This window comes from Danio rerio, chromosome 14, assembly GCF_049306965.1.
Source record: "Danio rerio strain Tuebingen ecotype United States chromosome 14, GRCz12tu, whole genome shotgun sequence".
NCBI classification, from domain to species: domain Eukaryota; kingdom Metazoa; phylum Chordata; class Actinopteri; order Cypriniformes; family Danionidae; genus Danio; species Danio rerio.
In genome coordinates this window covers 29102501-29122606 of record NC_133189.1, presented here as the reverse complement: position 1 = coordinate 29122606, position 20106 = coordinate 29102501, and the positions used below count along the sequence as shown (strand labels likewise).

General features: G+C 40.8%; 1 protein-coding gene across 14 annotated transcripts in view; it reads right to left on the bottom strand.

The window, feature by feature from the left end:
• The window catches only part of arhgef37 (Rho guanine nucleotide exchange factor (GEF) 37), a 105721-nt gene that overhangs the window by 81804 nt on the left and 3811 nt on the right, over nt 1–20106 (bottom strand). For 7 of the 14 annotated variants that reach the window (XM_073921854.1, XM_073921858.1, XM_073921856.1 and 4 more), the window contains exons 1-3: nt 18873–18985; nt 16157–16440; nt 648–777 (exon numbers count right to left, since the gene is read on the bottom strand). In XM_073921854.1, coding sequence (XP_073777955.1) covers nt 648–777; nt 16157–16432 — 406 coding nt within the window. In that variant the 5' untranslated portion in view covers nt 16433–16440; nt 18873–18985. Of the gene's footprint in view, nt 1–647; nt 778–16156; nt 16441–18872; nt 18986–20106 lie in introns of those variants that run through there. The other 7 variants (XR_012389761.1, XM_073921857.1, XM_073921855.1 and 4 more) reach the window with 1 other exon arrangement.

Here is a 20106-nt window from a genome sequence, read left to right as displayed (position 1 = left end):
AAGAATATTCTCGAATGTTCACAATATTCATGTGTGAACATTCTGCAATGAAAACTGGTCGTAGAGAAACAATAATACGCACTCGCACAAATGCTCCCAAATATATATTTGAGATCACATCAATACAATTTCAGGCACATATGCAACCAAAACAGTAGCAATTTCGAGGCCTACAAATTTAAGCACTTTGTCCAAAATCTAAGCTCTTTTCTAACCTTGAAACACTATATTAAAGTCAAGCATTTTCCAGGATTTCCAGCACTCATTCAAACCCTGAGTAAAAACTTAAATTGCTCTCATGCATTTTAGGTCAGTAATATTTTTTGTTTATTTTATTTTTCAGTTTCAATTTCCTAAGCTGCTTTGACACAATCTACATTGTAAAAGTGCATTACAACAACAATTACAACAAACATTACAAGTCTTTCACACTTTTAAACAATAATAAAGTATAGAGAAATAATAATCTCCAAAAGCAACATTAGCTAATTTACACATAACATTCCTACCCTAAAACATCATTACTCTGATCTTGAAATACAAGTTCAGAAATTCTTCATCGGTGAGCTCAAGGGTGCAAAATATTTTCATTCGTGAGTAAGCAGAAAACGTGAACCAGAAATTCCAGTCTATCCGGATGTACTCACACAATGTTTCCAGATATTTTGGGTCACTGTGCTGCATTTGTGCCTGATCTAGAAGACTCAGGAGTCTACTGGAAACTTCCATAACTTCATCTATGTGCTGGAACATGTTCTCTAAGTTTGGTGGAGGAGGCTGCAAGGGACAGAGTAATACATGGTATTATTAAAGCTTGTTTACCTATTATGGCTTTACAACTCAAATATTAGAGACCCACAAACTGCTCCAAACGCACAGCAGCTAAATTAATGTTTGTTTTTTTGTTTTTTTCGTTTACATTACAGACTGCACGGCAATGTTTTTATAGTATGAATTTGAAGGCAAGGCAAGTATAATTTATATAGGACATTTCATACACAGTGGTAATTCAAAGTGCTTCACATAAACAGCAATAAAAGAGACAAGTGTATAAGAAAATACAAAAAAAAAGAATAAAAGTGATTAAAACAGATAAAAATTGTTGAAAATGTGTTAAAACAGCTTTTAAAATAATGAAAAAGAAAAGAAAGACAAAAGTGCAATCTGTCAGACGCAGCACAGTGCTCAATCCATAATGGCACAGCTAAACAGATGTGTTTTCAGTCTTGATTTGCATGTGCCTAATGTTGGAGCACATCTGATCATTTCTGAAAGTTGACTCCAGTAGCGGGGGGGTGTAGTAGCTGAAGGCCAATTCACCTCACTTTGACTGAACTTATAGAATTTCTAGTTTATTCGATTCTAATGATCTGAGTGATCTGTTTGATCGGTTTGTATTCAGTGAGCATATCTGTAATGTATTGAGGTCATCTAAATGGAGTGTAAGCAGAGGTCAGAGATGGAGCACTGATGTACCAACAAACATACTGAATTAGAATGGCCAAGCACCTAAGGAAGAACATGAGAAACACTGCATTCTTTTTAATAAAGTGAACAAATATTAAGCTTTTTTCATTCTATACTTCTGTGATTCTTTCGTGCATTCAGCACTGAACAGCTGCTTTGTTTACAGCCCTTACCAAAGAAAAGTACCATCTATAGACAGAGAGTGAACTTGCATATCTATAGGAAATTTTCACAGTAATTCCGATATTATTTTTTCTTCTGGAGAAAGTCTTTTTCTTTTAGTTTGGTTGAGATAAAAGCAGTTTTTTTTAAAAAGTTTTTTCAATTGGCTACAGAAAAAAACACTGTTGTTCAATGACTTGTCTAACATTCAAAATACTTGAATACCTAGGTACTGTAATTAACTAATCCTAGTTAAGCCTTTAATTTGTATTTTAGGCTGAATACTATCTTGCAAAACAACTAGTAACATATAATTTATTGTCATCATAGCAAAAACTATTTTTTTAAAATAATTAATTAGGGACCGAGCACCGAACGGTGCAAGGCCCTATTGGAATTGCTCCGTTTCTTATTTAGGGACCGAGCACCGAACGGTGCAAGGCCCTATTGGAATTGCTCCGTTTATTATTAGGGACCGAGCACCGAAACGGTGCGTAGGCCCTATTGGAATTGCTCTGTTTATTAGGGACCGAGCACCGAACGGTGCAAGGCCCTATTGGAATTGCTCCGTTTATTAGGGACCGAGCACCGAAACGGTGCGTAGGCCCTATTGGAATTGCTCTGTTTATTATTATTCTTCTTCTTCTTCTTCTTCCGCGGAATGAATCGCAGTTTTGAGGGGCTAAACATGCCCGAAAACTCACGCAACTTTGCACACGCCTCAGAAGTGGCGAAAATTTACGTTTGTTATGGGCTTCGGAAGTGGGCGTGGCAAAATGACTCGACAGCGCCACCTAGAAAAATTAAACGGACGAGCCCCCGATATACAAATCACGCACATGCATGAAAATTGGCACACACCTCAAACACACAAAAACATACGAAAAAGTCTCTTGGAGCCATATCTCAAACCCAACAGGAAGTCGGATATTTTTGACTTCCTGCGGCGAAAAAGTGGCGTTTTTGCCATTTCCAGGCGTTGTATTTTAACGAACTCCTCCAAGGGATTTTATCCGATCAACACCAAAATTGGCTTTTATCATCTAAAGGCATTGGCGATGTTAAATTGCGAAGCTTTAGAGTTTTCATCGATGGGCGTGTCCGTGGCGGCCTCGCAAACTTTGACGATTCGCCACAAAACAAGAAGTCGTTATAACTCAGGCATGCATTATCTGATCTGCCTCAAAATTCACACGCTTGATAAGCGTCCTGACCTGAACATGTTTACATGCTGATATCCAGATACAGTTACAGCGCCACCTGCTGGCCACAGGAAATGACATGATTTACGGAGTTATAAACTCCTCCCACAAATTTGATCGTATCAGCACCAAAATTAAGTGGTGTTATCTGAAAGCTCTAGTGATGATATATAGTGAAGATCTAGAGTTTTTACAAAGGGGCGTGTCCGTGGCAGCATGACAAACCTCAACGCTTCGCCATGGAACAGGAAGTCCTTATAACACAACCACACAATGTCTGATCTGCCTGAAACTTCACATGATTAATAAACGTCCTCTCCTGAACACATCCACATAACAATATTGAAGTGGGCGTGGCAAAATGACTCGACAGCGCCACCTAGAAAAATTAAACGGACGAGCCCCCGATCTACGAATCACGCACATGCACAAAAATTGGCACACACCTCAAACATGGCAAAACATACGAAAAAGTCTCTTGGAGCCATATCTCAAACCCAACAGGAAGTCGGATATTATTAACTTCCTGTGGCGAAAAAGTGGCGTTTTTGCCATTTTCAGGCGTTGTATTTTAATGAACTCCTTCTAGGGATTTTATCTGATAAACACCAAAATTGGGTTTTGTCAACTTAAAGCCTTGGTGATGTTAAATTGCGAAGCTTTAGAGTTTTCATCGATGCGCGTGTCCGTGGCGGCCTCGCAAACTTTGATGATTCGCCACAAAACAGGAAGTCTTTATAACTCTGGCATGCAATATTCGATCTGCCTCAAAATTCACACATTTCATAACAGTCCTGACCTGATCAGGTTTACGTGCCGATATCCAGTTACAGTTATAGCGCCACCTGCTGGCCACAGGAAATGACATGTTTGACACTGTAACAAACTCCTCCCACAAACTTTCCCGTATCAGCACCAAAATAGAGTGGTGTCATCTGAAAGCTCTATCGGTGATATATTGTGAAGATCTAGAGTTTTTGCAGAGGGGCGTGTCTGTGGCGGCATGACAAACCTCAACGCTTCGCCATGAAACAGGAATTTCTTATAACTCAACCACACAATGTCTGATCTGCCTGAAACTTCACATGATTGATAAAGGTCCTCTCCTGAACACATCCACATGACAATATTGAGTCAGTCATAGCGCCACCTGCTGGCAGAAGGTAGTTTGGCTTGTAACCCGGCCACACAATGTCCGATCTGCCTGAAACTTCACATGGTTGATGAAAGTCCTCTCTTGAGCACATCTACATAATAATATTGAGTCATAGTCATAGCGCCACCTGCTGGCAGAAGGAATTTTGGCTTGTAACTTGGCCACACAATGTCAGATCTGCCTAAAATGTCACATGGTTGATGAAAGTCCTCTCCTAAACAGATCTATATAATAATATTGAGTCTTTCATAGCGCCACCTGCTGGCAGAATGTAGTTTGTCTTATAACACAATCTCCATACAATCTCTGATCTGCCTGAAACTTCACATGGTTAATAAAAGTCCGCTCCTGAACACATCCACATAACAACATTGAGTCAGTCAAAACGCCACCTGCTGGCAGAAGGTAGTTTGGCTTATAACTCAGCCAAACAATGTCCCATGTGCCTGAAACTTCACATGGTTGATAAGATTCCTCTCCGGAAGACATCTACATGCCAATCTTAAGTCACAGTTATAGCGCCACCTGCTGACAGGAGGAAGTTTGGCATAAATCTGTGATTTTCTTAGATCATTTTTTATATATTGGCTTAAATTATTATTGTTCGCTGTTCTCTGTCATCGTAAGGTCACCGGGCGGCGGTGAGCCCGGGTGCGAGGTCCCTATCATCGCTGCTTGCAGCTTTAATTATTATTATTATTAGGGACCGAGCACCGAACGGTGCAAGGCCCTATTGGAATTGCTCCGTTTATTATTATTATTATTATTATTATTCTCCTGCGGAATGAATCGCGATTTTGAGGGGCTAAACATGCCCGAAAACTCACGCAACTTTGCACACGCCTCAGAAGTGGCGAAAATTTACGTTTGTTATGGCCTTCGGAAGTGGGCGTGGCAAAATGACTCGATAGCGCCACCTAGAAAAATTAAACGGACGAGCCCCCGATCCACGAATCATGCAGATGCACGAAAATTGGCACACACCTCAAACATGCCAAAACATACGAAAAAGTCTCTTGGAGCCATATCTCAAACCCAACAGGAAGTCGGATATTTTTAACTTCCTGCGGCGAAAAAGTGGCGTTTTTGCCATTTCCAGGCGTTGTATTTTAACGAACTCCTCCTAGGGATTTTATCCGATCGACACCAAAATTGGGTTTTGTCATCTAAAGGCCTTGGCGATGTTAAATTGCGAAGCTTTAGAGTTTTCGTCGATGGGCGTGTCCGTGGCGGCCTCGCAAACTTTGAAGATCGCCGCAAAAGAGGAAGTCGTTATAACTCAGGCATGCATTATCAGATCTGCCTCAAAATTCACAAGCTTGATAAGAGTCCTGACCTGAACACGTTTACATGCCAATATCCAGATACAGTTACAGCACCACCTGCTGGCCACAGGAAATGACATGATTTACGGAGTTATAAACTCCTCCCACAAATTTTATCGTATCAACACCAAAATTGAGTGGTGTTATCTGAAAGCTCTAGCGATGTTATATTGTGAAGATCTAGAGTTTTCGCAGAGGGGTGTGTCCGTGGCAGTATGACAAACCTCAACGCTTCGCCATGGAACAGGAAGTCCATATAACACAACCACACAATGTCCGATCTGCCTGAAACTTCACATGGTTGATAAACGTCATCTCTTGAACACATCCACATAACAATATTGAAGTGGGCATGGCAAAATGACTCGACAGCGCCACCTAGAAAAATTAAACGGACGAGCCCCCGATCTACGAATCACGCACATGCACAAAAATTGGCACACACCTCAAACATGGCAAAACATATGAAAAAGTCTCTTGGAGCCATATCTCAAACCCAACAGGAAGTCGGATATTTTTAACTTCCTGTGGCGAAAAAGTGGTGCTTTTGCCATTTTCAGGCGTTGTATTTTAACGAACTCCTCCTAGGGATTTTATCTGATAAACACCAAAATTGAGTTTTGTCATCTTAAAGCCTTGGTGATGTTAAATTGCGAAGCTTTAGAGTTTTCATTGATGGGCGTGTCCGTGGCGGCCTCGCAAACTTTGATGATTCGCCACAAAACAGGAAGTCTTTATAACTCTGGCATGCATTATCCGATCTGCCTCAAAATTCACACATTTAATAACAGTCCTGACCTGATCAGGTTTACGTGCCGATATCTAGTTACAGTTATAGCGCCACCTGCTGGCCACAAGAAATGACATGTTTGACACTGTAACAAACTCCTTCCACAAACTTTCCCGTATCAGCACCAAAATAGAGTGGTGTCATCTGAAAGCTCTATCGATGATATATTGTAAAGATCTAGAGTTTTTGCAGAAGGGCGTGTCCGTGGCGGCATGACAAACCTCAACGCTTCGTCATGAAAAAGGAAGTCCTTATAACTCAACCACACAATGTCTGATCTGCCTGAAACTTTACATGGTTGATTAAATTCCTCTCCTGAAGACATCTAAATGCCAATATTGAGTCAGTCATAGCGCCACCTAGTGACAGAAGGTAGTTTTGCTTATAACTCAGCCACACAATGTCCAATCAGCCTGAAACTTCACAGGGTTGATAAAAGTCCTTTCCTAAACACATCTACATGCCAATATTGAGTCACAGTCATAGCGCCACCTGCTGGCAACAGGTAGTTTGGCTTATAACTCAGCCACACAATGTCCGATCTGCCTGAAACTTCACATGGTTGATAAAAGTCTTCTCCTGAACACATCTACATAACAATATTGAGTCAGTTATAGCGCCACCTGCTGGCAGAAGGTAGTTTGGCTTATAACTCAGCCACACAATGTCAGAACTGCTTGAAACTTCTCATAGTTGATAAAATTATTCTCCTGAAGACATCTACATGACAAAACTGAGTCACAGTCATAGCGCCACCTGCTGACAGGAGGAAGTTTGGCATAAATCTGTGGATTTCTCAGGTTTTTTTATATATATCGGCTTAAATTGCTATTGTTCACTGTTCTCTGTCATCCTGAGGCCACCGGGAGGCGGTGAGCACGGGTGCGAGGTCCCTATCATCGCTGCTTGCAGCTTTAATTATTATTATTATTATTATTCCGCCCCCTATCGGGGCACTTTTGAGGGTCTAAACATGCCCGAAAACTCATGAAAATTTGCACACACACCAAACCCGGTGTAAATAGCAGGTTGATATGGGTCTCGGAAGTGGGCGTGGCAAAATGACTCGACAGCGCCACCTAGAAAAATTAAACGGACGAGCCCCCGATCCACGAATCACACACATGCACGAAAATTGGCACACACCTCAAACACGCCAAAACATACGAAAAAGTCTCTTGGAGCCATATCTCAAACCCAACAGGAAATTGGATATTTTTGACTTCCTGCGGCCAAAAAGTGGCGTTTTTGCCATTTCCAGGCGTTGTATTTTAACGAACTCCTCCTAGGGATTTTATCCGATCGACACCAAAATTGGGTTTTGTCATCTAAAGGCCTTGGCGATGTTAAATTGCGAAGCTTTTGAGTTTTCGTCGATGGGCGTGTCCGTGGCGGCCTCGCAAACTTTGACAATTCGCCACAAAACAGGAAGTCGTTATAACTCAGGCATACATTATCCGATCTGCCTCAAAAGTCACACGCTTCATAAGAGTCCTAACCTGAACACGTTTACATGCCAATATCCAGATATAGTTATAGCGCCACCTGCTGGCCACAGGAAATTACATGTTTTACACTGTAACAAACTCCTCCCACAAATTTTTTCGTATCAGCACCAAAATAGAGTGGTGTCATCTGAAAGCTCTAGTGATGATATATTGTGAAGATCTAGAGTTTTCGGAGAGGGGCGTGTCCGTGGCGGCATGACAAACCTCAACGCTTCGCCAAGGAACAGGAAGTCCTTATAACTCAACCACACAAAGTCTGATCAGCCTGAAACTTCACATGGTTGATATACGTCATCTCTTGAACACATCCACATAACAATATTGAAGTGGGCGTGGCAAAATGACTCGACAGCGCCACCTAGAAAAATTAAACAGACGAGCCCCTGATCTACGAATCACGCACATGAGCGAAAATTGGCACACACCTCAAACACGCCAAAACATACGAAAAAGTCTCTTGGAGCCATATCTCAAGCCCAACAGGAAGTTGGATATTTTTAACTTCCTGCTGCAAATAAGTGGCATTTTTGCCATTTCCAGGCGTTGTATCTTAACTCCTCCTCCTAGGGATTTTATGCTATCGACACCAAAATTGGGTTTTGTCATCTAAAGGCCTTGGCGATGTTAAATTGCGGAGCTTTATAGTTTTTGTCGATGGGCGTGTCCGTGGCGGCCCCGCAAACTTTGACGATTCGCCACAAAACCGGAAGTCATTATAACTCAGGCATGCATTATCAGATCTGCCTCAAAATTCACACGTTTGATAACAGTCCTGACCTGAACACGTTTACATGCCAATATCCAGATAGAGTTATAGCGCCACCTGCTGGCCACAGCAAATGTCATGATTTACAGAGTAATAAACTCCTCCCACTATTTTTTTTGTATCAGCACCAAATTTGGTGGGTTGTTATCTGAAAGCTTAAGTGATGATATATTGTCAAGATCTAGAGTTTTTGCAGAGGGGCGTGTCCGTGGCGGCATGACAAACCTCAACGTTTCGCCGTGGAACAGGAAGTCCTTATATCTCAACCAAACAAAGTCAGATCAGCCTGAAACTTGACATGGCTCATAAAAGTCGTCTTCTGAACACATCCCCAAAACAGTAATGAGTCAGTCATAACGCCACCTGCTGGCAGAAGGTAGATAGTCTTATAACTCAGCCAAACAACATCCGATCTGCCTGAAACTTAACATGGTTGATTAAATTCCATTACTGAAGGCATCTACATGCCAATCTTAAGTCACAGTTATAGCGCCACCTGCTGGCAGATGGTAGTTTGCATTATAACTCAACCACACAAAGTCCGATCTGCCTGAAAGTCCACATGGTTGATAAAAGTCCTCTCCTGAACACATCTACATAACAACATTGAGTCTGTCGTAGCGCCACCTGCTGACACAAGGCAGTTTGGCTTATAACTCAGCTAAACAATGTTCGATCTGCCTGAAACTTTACATGGTTGATAAGATTCCTCTCCTGGTGACATCTACATGCCAATCTTGAGTCACAGTCATAGCGCCACCTGCTGAGAGGAGGAGCTTTGGCATAAATCGGTGATTTTCTCAGATTTTTTTTAATATATCGGCTTAAATTATTACTGTTCGCTGTTCTCTGTCATCCTGAGGCCACCGGGTGGCGGTGAGCCCGGGTGCGAGGTCCCTATCATCGCTGCTTGCAGCTTTAATTAGGGACCGAGCACCGAACGGTGCAAGGCCCTATTGGAATTGCTCCGTTTATTATTATTATTATTCTTCTCTCCAATGAATCGCGATTTTGAGGGGCTAAACATGCCCGAAAACTCACGCAACTTTGCACACACCTCAGAAGTGGCGAAAATTTACGTTTTTTATGGTCTTCGGAAGTGGGCGTGGCAAAATGACTCGACAGCGCCACCTAGAAAAATTAAACGGACAAGCCCCCGATCCACGAATCACGCACATGCACGAAAATTGGCCCACACCTCAAACATGCCAAAACATACAAAAAAGTCTCTTGGAGCCATATCTCAAACCCAACAGGAAGTTGGATATTTTTGACTTCCTGCGACGAAAAAGTGGCATTTTTGCCATTTCCAGGCGTTGTATTTTAACGAACTCCTCCTAGGGATTTTATCCGATCGACACCAAAATGGGGTTTTGTCATCTAAAGGCCTTGGCGATGTTAAATTGCGAAGCTTTAGAGTTTTCGTCGATGGGCGTGTCCGTGGCGGCCTCGCAAACTTTGACGATTCGCCACAAAACAGGAAGTCGTTATAACTCAGGCATGCATTATCCGATCTGCCTCAAAATTCACACGTTTGATAAGAGCCCTGACCTGAAAACGTTTACATGCCGATATCCAGATACAGTTATAGCGCCACCTGCTGGCCACAGGAAATGACATGTTTTACATCATAACAAACTCCTCCCACAAATTTTTTCGTATCAGCACCAAATTTGGGTTGTTTTATCCGAAAGCCCTAGCGATGATATATTGTGAAGATCTAGAGTTTTCGCAGAGGGGCGTGTCCGTGGCGGCATGACAAACCTCAAAGCTTCGCCATGGAACAGGAAGTCCTTATAACTCAAGCACACAATGTCAGCTCTGCCTGAAACTTCACATGGTTGATAAACGTCATCTCTTGAACACATCCTCATAACAATAATGAAGTGGGCATGGCAAAATGACTCGACAGCGCCACCTATAAAAATTAAACGGACGAGCCCCTGATCTACGAATCATGCACATGCACGAAAATTGGCACACACCTCAAACATGCCAAAACATACGAAAAAGTCTCTTGGAGCCATAACTCAAACCCAACAGGAAGTCGGATATTTTTAACTTCCTGCGGCAAATAAGTGGCATTTTTGCCATTTCCAGGCGTTGTATCTTAACAAACTCCTCCTAGGGATTTTATGCTATCGACACCAAAATTGGGTTTTGTTATCTAAAGGCCTTGTCGATGTTAAATTGCGAAGCTTTAGAGGTTTTGTCGATGGGCGTGTCCGTGGCGGCCTCGCAAACTTTAACGATTCGCCACAAAACCGGAAGTCATTATAACTCAGGCATGCATTATCAGATCTGCCTCAAAATTCACGTTTAATATAAGTCCAGACCAGAACAAGTTTACATGCCGATATCCAGATACAGTTACAGCGCCACCTGCTGGCCACAGAAAATGTCATGATTTACAAAGTAATAAACTCATTCCACAAATGTTTTCATATCAGCACCAAATTTGGTTGGTTGTGTATCTGAAAGCTCAAGCGATGATATAATATGAAGATCTAGAGTTTTCGCAGAGGGGCGTGTATGTGGTGGCATGACAAACCTCAACGCTTCGCCATGAAACAGGAAGTCCTTATAACTTAACCACACAATGTCCAATCAGCCTGAAACTTCACATGGTTGATTAAATTTATCTCCTGAACAAATCTACATTGCAATATTGAGTCACAGTCCTAGCGCCACCTACTGACAGAAGAAAGTTTGGCATAAATCTGTGATTTTCTCAAGTTTTTTATATATATCAGCTTAAGATATTATTGTTCACTGATTTCTGTCATCCTGAGGCCACCGGGCGGCGGTGAGCCCGGGTGCGAGGTCCCTATCATCGCTGCTTGCAGCTTTAATTATTATTATTCTTCTCTCCAATGAATCGCGATTTTGAGGGGCTAAACAAGCCCGAAAACTCACGCAACTTTGCACACGCCTCAGAAGTGGCGAAAATTTACTTTTTTTATGGTCTTCTGAAGTGGGCGTGGCAAAATGACTCGACAGCGCCACCTAGAAAAATTAAACGGACAAGCCCCCGATCCACGAATCACGCACATGCACAAAAATTGGCACACACCTCAAACATGCCAAAACATACAAAAAAGTCTCTTGGAGCCATATCTCAAACCCAACAGGAAGTTGGATATTTTTGACTTCCTGCGACGAAAAAGTGGCGTTTTTGCCATTTCCAGGCGTTGTATTTTAACGAACTCCTCCTAGGGATTTTATCCGATCGACACCAAAATTGGGTTTTGTCATCTAAAGGCCTTGGCGATGTTAAATTGCGAAGCTTTAGAGTTTTCATCGATGGGCGTGTCCGTGGCGGCCTCGCAAACTTTGACGATTCGCCACAAAACAGGAAGTCGTTATAACTCAGTCATGCATTATCCGATCCGCCTCAAAATTCACACGTTTGATAAGAGTCCTGACCTGAACAAGTTTACATGCCAATATCCAGATACAGTTATAGCGCCACCTGCTGGCCACAGGAAATGACATGTTTTACATCGTAACAAACTCCTCCCACAAATTTTTTTGTATCAGCACCAAATTTGGGTTGTGTTATCTGAAAGCCCTAGCGATGATATATTGTGAAGATCTAGAGTTTTCGCAGAGGGGCGTGTCCGTGGCGGCATGACAAACCTCAACGCTTCGCCATGGAACAGGAAGTCCTTATAACTCAAGCACACAATGTCCGATCTGCCTGAAACTTAACATGGTGGATAAAAGTCCTCTCCTGAACACATCCTCATAACAATAATGAAGTGGGCGTGGCAAAATGACTCGACAGCGCCACCTATAAAAATTAAACGGAAGAGCCCCTGATCTACGAATCACGCACATGCACGAAAATTGGCACACACCTTAAACAAGCCAAAACATACGAAAAAGTCTCTTGGAGCCATAACTCAAACCCAACAGGAAGTCGGATATTTTTAACTTCCTGCGGCAAATAAGTGGCATTTTTGCCATTTCCAGGCTTTGTATCTTAACGAACTCCTCCTAGGGATTTTATGCTATCGACACCAAAATTGGGTTTTGTCATCTAAAGGCCTTGGCGATGTTAAATTGCGAAGCTTTAGAGGTTTTGTCGATGGGCGTGTCCGTGGCGGCCTCACAAACTTTAACGATTCGCCACAAAACCGGAAGTCATTATAACTCAGGCATGCATTACCCGATCTGCCTCAAAATTCACACGTTTAATAAGAGTCCAGACCAGAACAAGTTTACATGCCGATATCCAGATACAGTTATAGCGCCACCTGCTGACCACAGAAAATGTCATGATTTACAAAGTAATAAACTCATCCCACAAATGTTTTCATATCAGCACCAAATTTGGTTGGTTGTGTATCTGAAAGCTCAAGCGATGATATATTGTGAAGATCTAGAGTTTTCGTAGAGGGGCGTGTATGTGGTGGCATGACAAACCTCAACGCTTCGCCATGAAAAAGGAAGTGCTTATAACTCAGGCACACAATGTCTGATCTGCCTGAAACTTCACATGGTTGATTAAATTCCTCTCCTGAAGACATCTAAATGCCAATATTGAGTCAGTCATAGCGCCACCTAGTGACAGAAGGTAGTTTTGCTTATAACTCAGCCACACAATGTCCAATCAGCCTGAAACTTCACAGGGTTGATAAAAGTCCTCTCCTGAAGACATCTACGTGCCAATATTGAGTCACAGTCATAGCGCCACCTGCTGGCAACAGGTAGTTTGGCTTATAACTCAGCCACACAATGTCCGATCTGCCTGAAACTTCACATGGTTGATTAAATTCCATTACTGAAGGCATCTACATGCCAATCTTAAGTCACAGTTATAGCGCCACCTGCTGGCAGTTGGTAGTTTGCATTATAACTCAACCACACAAAGTCCGATCTGCCTGAAAGTTCACATGGTTGATAAAAGTCCTCTCCTGAACACATCTACATAACAACATTGAGTCTGTCGTAGCGCCACCTGCTGACAAAAGGCAGTTTGGCTTATAACTCAGCTAAACAATGTTCGATCTGCCTGAAACTTCACATGATTGATAAGATTCCTCTCCTGGTGACATCTACATGCCAATCTTGAGTCACAGTCAAAGCGCCACCTGCTGAGAGGAGGAGGTTTGGCATAAATCGGTGATTTTCTCAGATTTTTTAAATATAATGGCTTAAATTATTACTGTTCGCTGTTCTCTGTCATCCTGAGGCCACCGGGCGGCGGTGAGCCCGGGTGCGAGGTCCCTATCATCGCTGCTTGCAGCTTTAATCTTCTTCTTCTTCTTCTTCTTCTTCTTCCGCGGAATGAATCGCGGTTTTGAGGGGCTAAACATGCCCGAAAACTCACGAAACTTCGCACACGCCTCAGAAGTGGTGAAAATTTACGTTTATTATGGGTCTCGGAAAGGCGTGTGGCAAAATGACTCGACAGCGCCACCTAGAAAATTTAAACTGACGAGCCCCCGATCCACGAATCACGCAAATGCACGAAAATTGGCACACACCTCAAACACGCCAAAACATACGAAAAAGTCTCTTGGAGCCATATCTCAAACCCAACAGGAAGTCGGATATTTTTAACTTCCTGCGGCGAAAAAGTGTCATTTTTGCCATTTCTAGCCGTTGTATTTTAACGAACTCCTCCTAGAGATTTTATCCGATTGACACCAAAATTGGGTTTTGTCATCTAAAGGCCTTGGCGATGTTAAATTGCGAAGCTTTAGAGTTTTCGTCGATGGGCGTGTCCGTGGCGGCCTCGCAAACTTTAACGATTCGCCACAAAACAGGAAGTCGTTATAACTCAGGCATGCATTATCCGATCTGCCTCAAAATTCACACGTTTGATAAGAGTCCTGACCTGAACAAGTTTACATGCCGATATCCAGATACAGTTATAGTGCCACCTGCTGGCCACAGGAAATGACATGTTTTACATCGTAACAAACTCCTCCCACAAATTTTTTCGTATCAGCACCAAATTTGGGTTGTGTTATCTGAAAGCTCTAGCGATGATATATTGTGAAGATCTAGAGTTTTCGGAGAGGGGCGTGTCCGTGGCGGCATGACAAACCTCAACGCTTCGCCATGGAACAGGAAGTCCTTATATCTCAAGCACACAATGTCCGATCTGCCTGAAACTTCACATGGTTGATAAAAGTCCTCTCCTGAACACATCCTCATAACAATAATGAAATGGGTGTGGCAAAATGACTCGACAGCGCCACCTATAAAAATTAAACGGACGAGCCCCTGATCTACGAATCACGCACATGCATGAAAATTGGCACACACCTTAAACACGCCAAAACATACGAAAAAGTCTCTTGGAGCCATATCTCAAACCAAACAGGAAGTCGGATATTTTTAACTTCCTGCGGCAAATAAGTGGCATTTTTGCCATTTCCAGGCTTTGTATCTTAACGAACTCCTCCTAGGGATTTTATCCTATCGACACCAAAATTGGGTTTTGTCATCTAAAGGCCTTGGCGATGTTAAATTGCGAAGCTTTAGAGTTTTCGTTGATGGGCGTGTCCGTGGCGGCCTCGCAAACTTTGACGATTTGCCACAAAACCGGAAGACATTATAACTCAGGCATGCATTATCCGATCTGCCTCAAAATTCACATGTTTAATATAAGTCCAGACCAGAACAAGTTTACATGCCGATATCCAGATACAGTTATAGCGCCACCCGCTGGCCACAGAAAATGTCATGATTTACAAAGTAATAAACTCATCCCACAAATTTTTTCATATCAGCGCCAAATTTGGGTGGTTGTGTATCTGAAAGCTCAAGCGATGATATATTGTGAAGATCTAGAGTTTTCGCAGAGGGGCGTGTCTGTGGTGGCATGACAAACCTCAACGCTTCGCCATGAAAAAGGAAGTCCTTATAACTCAACCACACAATGTCTGATATGCCTGAAACTTCACAGGATTGATAAAAGTCCTCTCCTGAAGACATCTACATGCCAATATTGAGTCACAGTCATAGCGCCACCTGCTGGCAGAAGGTAGTTTGGCTCATAACTCAGCCACACAATGTCCGATCTGCCTGAAAGTTCACATGGTTGATAAAAGTCTTCTCCTGAACATATCTACATAACAATATTGAGTCAGTTATAGCGCCACCTGCTGGCAGAAGGTAGTTTGTATTATAACTCAGCCAAACAATGTCAGAACTGCTTGAAACTTCACATGGTTGATAAAATTATTCTCCTAAAGACATCTACATGACAATACTGAGTCACAGTCATAGCGCCACCTGCTGATAGGAGGAAGTTTGGCATAAATCTGTGGATTTTTAAAGTTTTTTATATATATCGGCTTAAATTGTTATTGTTCACTGTTCTCTGTCATCCTGAGGCCACCGGGCGGCGGTGAGCCCGGGTGCGAGGTCCCTATCATCGCTGCTTGCAGCTTTAATATTATGTTTAAAATTGTCAAATGTAAGCACTTGGAAAATATTTGTAAAATAACTACAATTTCACAGGAAGACAAATCATTTTGCCCTCAAATGCATGTTTTTATGTAGCACAAACAGCTTAAGTCAAATCATTCTTTACTTTATATATGGAATAATTAATTACTTAATAATAGAATATATGGAATTTAAAACAATAAAGTAAAAAAAAAAAAAAAATCTAAAATCAGTTCAGAAGTGTCTAGTTTGCTTGCTAGTAAAAATGTATTTTAAAAGAATCACAATTAGAATTGGCCATGAAAAAACTAAATCCTTCCACCACTATGTAATCTGTCAGACTTTTACTGCATTTCAACTGAAACTTGTCTACCTGTAGTTTCTGCAGGTTGCTGTTTATGGTGACCGTGCAGATCTGCAGATGTTTCAGGTAGTTTTTCTCTGTGTGCACCATCTCCTCTATTGCCATGAGCTGCCTCTGAGCGGCTCTCTCTCTGGCTGCTGCTTCTTCTGCTGCAACCCTTGCCTTCCTCTCCTCTTCATCCTCTTCTTCCTCTGCAAGCTCTTCTAACGCATTGTCCATCTCTTTAGCTCCTTCCGTCTCCTCATCTACAGTCAGAGTTATATTTGCCTTCAGGGAATTTGCCATGAGACGATCTGAAATGCATAAAGGTTCATTTGTTTTTAGATTTCCAAATAAAAGAAATTGAAAGGACTGAGTCTTTACAAACACTTCAAACAACATTGTGTCATTAGTGCTTGGAGAAAATTACATATTATTATTGTTATTTTCTAAATTGTTATCATCTAAAACTTACAACTTGTATAATTCATTGAATGTCTAGCAAATAAAAAACATCTGCAAAAACCCAAGAAAGGCTAAATTATTTGTTTATTGAATTTACCATAATTTTCAGTTTCAATAACTTCAAGAATAACAATAATAATAACGATAATGTTTTATTTTTACACAGTAGAATATTAAATTATACAATTTCATTTAAAATATTATTAATTCTGTAAAGTGCTTTCCTAAATAGTACCATTTAGCTTTAGCTTACATTTTAGGACTTTAAACATTTGATTTCACAACATATATATATATATTAAATAGATTCAGTTTAAAATGAACTGAAAAATAAAAATAAAAACTTTAGATCCATAACCATGAGTGGACAGATGCATGCTTCACTTTGTCACTGAACATTTGAAAATGTGAAGTCAAATACTTAAGTCAAAGTAAAAATGAATGACTTCCGTTTACTTTGTAGCTGCAATTAGTGGTCAGCATAAACACTCCTTAAGAATGCTATTTGTACTGCAAGAACCCACCCTAAACTTAATCACACATAAAAATAGCTTAAATGAATCATCAATCAAGACTATTACATTACATACAGAAAACAGACTCTGCTGTCACACATATATGGACCACCCATAAAGAGCTGAGTGCTCTGTATTGTAATCTATCAAGAGGGGGTAAAACACCATGTCTAAAGAGCCCCATGCTTCCAATAGATCCTGCAAAGACAGCTTTTGACTGCAGGAACAACTCATTTCATTATAAAGCAATAAATATAGTGATATTTTTCATAGCCAGCATGAAAATTTCATGTTTATTTACTTAGCCTATTTAGTAAATTCTATTTACACCATTTTTTTATTTTATTTATGCCAGCCAGATTTAGTTCTATAAAACCCCCCAAAAAGATGTTTAGCTTCAACTGTTGTCAATGGTGATTTGTAAAATGCTAAATTATGGCCACCAGCCATCTGAGTAAAAAACACACAGGTAATATACAGGCAAAACTAAATGAATACCTATGGCTAGGGCCAGACAGAATCTGTGGACATGTTTAGCTATTTCTGTGCAGACCTATTTATGCAAAATGGTTTTGGAAGAATCACTACTAAAAACTAAATTAATGAAATAAAATTAATACCTTTAATAACTTTTATTTATTGTTTATAACGCAAATCTAATTAGATCCACTTATTTGGTAAACAAAGCAAGTCTCTCATACATCTACCAAGAGACAGAAAATATTACTTTACAAACTATTTTAAATAAATCATATGAACATTTTCAAATTTGTTAATAATATTACTGACATTAATTTAAAAACTAAATAAATATAAATTTACACAAGTAAATAAATGAGCTCGATGGGATAAAAATCTGCGGAAATCTGAGGATTTCTGCACGCACAAATTCTGTGTGGGCCTATCGTAGCTCTTGATGACATGTTGAGGTTTTACAAACCGAAATGACTAGTCTATGCAAGAAACTAAACATTAATTCTTAAATTATTACATTTAACAGCCTTTGCAAATTGTTCTGAGCATATTTACAACAATCATCTTCTAAAATAAGTACATATCATTATGATGATCAGTACACCACAAATGTCCACCTTCTCCACTGTAAACAATGAGCATCAGCTCACAGTGTTGCGCATATATGGTAACATCATTCATCCCTATGCAACATATCATATCAGACAGTGATACATTTGCTTTTATAAAAGTTAAGTTTCTCAATATATTGTCAGGAGCCTCTGGTATTAAATTTGTGTTTTTTGAACTCTCAAATTTTTTATGCATCAATAATGACTCTTTAATGCTCTATTGAAGAAAAAAGATTGTATTTTTGGGTGAACTATCCCTTTAGAATCACAGACCAACAGACCGAAACTAACTTAAGAAAAAAACCTGGGTCAAAGTCTGACAAGGCAAACTTTATGATATTTGTGCAGTCATTTAAAAGATAAAGAAACATTCATATATCATCAACCCTACTTCTACATTTCCAGCTACAACCACATTCATCTTTAAGCACATAAAAATACACTGCAAGTGCAAACCGCATCCGTAGGCATTAACAACAAGCTTGTAGCAAGTGTTCAAGGCCAGCACGCTCAAAGCGAAAACCACAAAGTCAGCATGTAGCACAGAGAGCATACGCTCCCTCTCTGAGAGCTCCAACACTAGTGCTGCACTGCAGTAGAACAAACCCCTACTTAAGGAGTGTAGAAATGACAGGTTTACCACAAGAACAATCCCAAGAAAACAACCAAATGCATCATTACCTTTACAGAACGGGAAGGGCTAACCCTGGTGTTCTTGCGCTGAAAAAAAAAGGAAGAGAGATGGCTGTGGAAAGCCTGACACACACTCTTAGACTGGTGTAAGTTTGTCCACTGAGTCACACTGCAGGGCCTCATGTGGGACGGGTGTGTGAGGAAAGGGGGGATGGGTGGGTCAGCGGGGAGGACTGAGCCGGGGGAGGTGGGATTTTAGCAGTGGGGATCCGGATAGGACCACTGCCGATACACACACTTTGATGAATGCACAGATTGCCTGCAGTAGCCATTGGTAAGGAAGTGACGACTGCACAGGATGAAGCGGATTGGATGGCAGGAGTTCAAGAGCTGGTACACAACACACTTACAAACACACTAGGCAACTGCAGTAAACAAAAGCAACAAAAGCCCCATGTGGGCCAGGAAACAGCTCGCTAACTTGATGGACAGAGCTGTTAAACAGCTAAAGCAATTAACGCAAGTGTTTCGAACACATCCTGATTTAAGTGAGTGAATTTGAGCTTTTAACCACATGTTAGGATACAATTTTTCTCTATAAGTTTTTCAAAGTGCTTAATTAGATCAGTTAACTGGTGCATAGCCTCAATATAGAATATAAAAGAGGAGAAAATATAACATAAATAGCTTTTCTTCCAAGTACTCTTATTATAAGAACATGAGAAAGGAAAAGAGAAAAAGAGAAAAACAATAAAACCAAAACAAATCAGTGAGTGTTTCAAGCTATCCCCGCCCCCCCTTGTATGTGATTGACATCAATAATAATCTAATGTTATATGTTTGATTTCAGGCCCAACTTCGTGCTTACATTCACTTAAAAGATAAATATGTTCTAACCATCAGGTTGGTTTAAAGGTCCTATGAAGTGCTTTGAAATTAGCATTTTTTATTGAATGTTTGGCGTAATATCAAGTGAAAAAGGTAGAGAGGGTAGAGAGGGACATAGAGTAGCTCATCCCCTTTTTGTAAAAATAGCCAATAGTGTTTTGCTTTTATCACAGATCTTCCTGTGAGAGTTGATATCAAGTGCATCAAATGAAAAGCAAATTAAAGGAGCTTAAAGGGGGCAGGACATGTCTAGTAGACACTACACTGTAGCGTGCAAGAATTATTGGAAAAAATGTAATAAACTTTCAAAACTGACTGTTAAAAAAACAATAACCAGAGTAATTAAATAAATGAATAAAAAAAATCACTTTCTGTAAAATGAAACCAAAGTTTG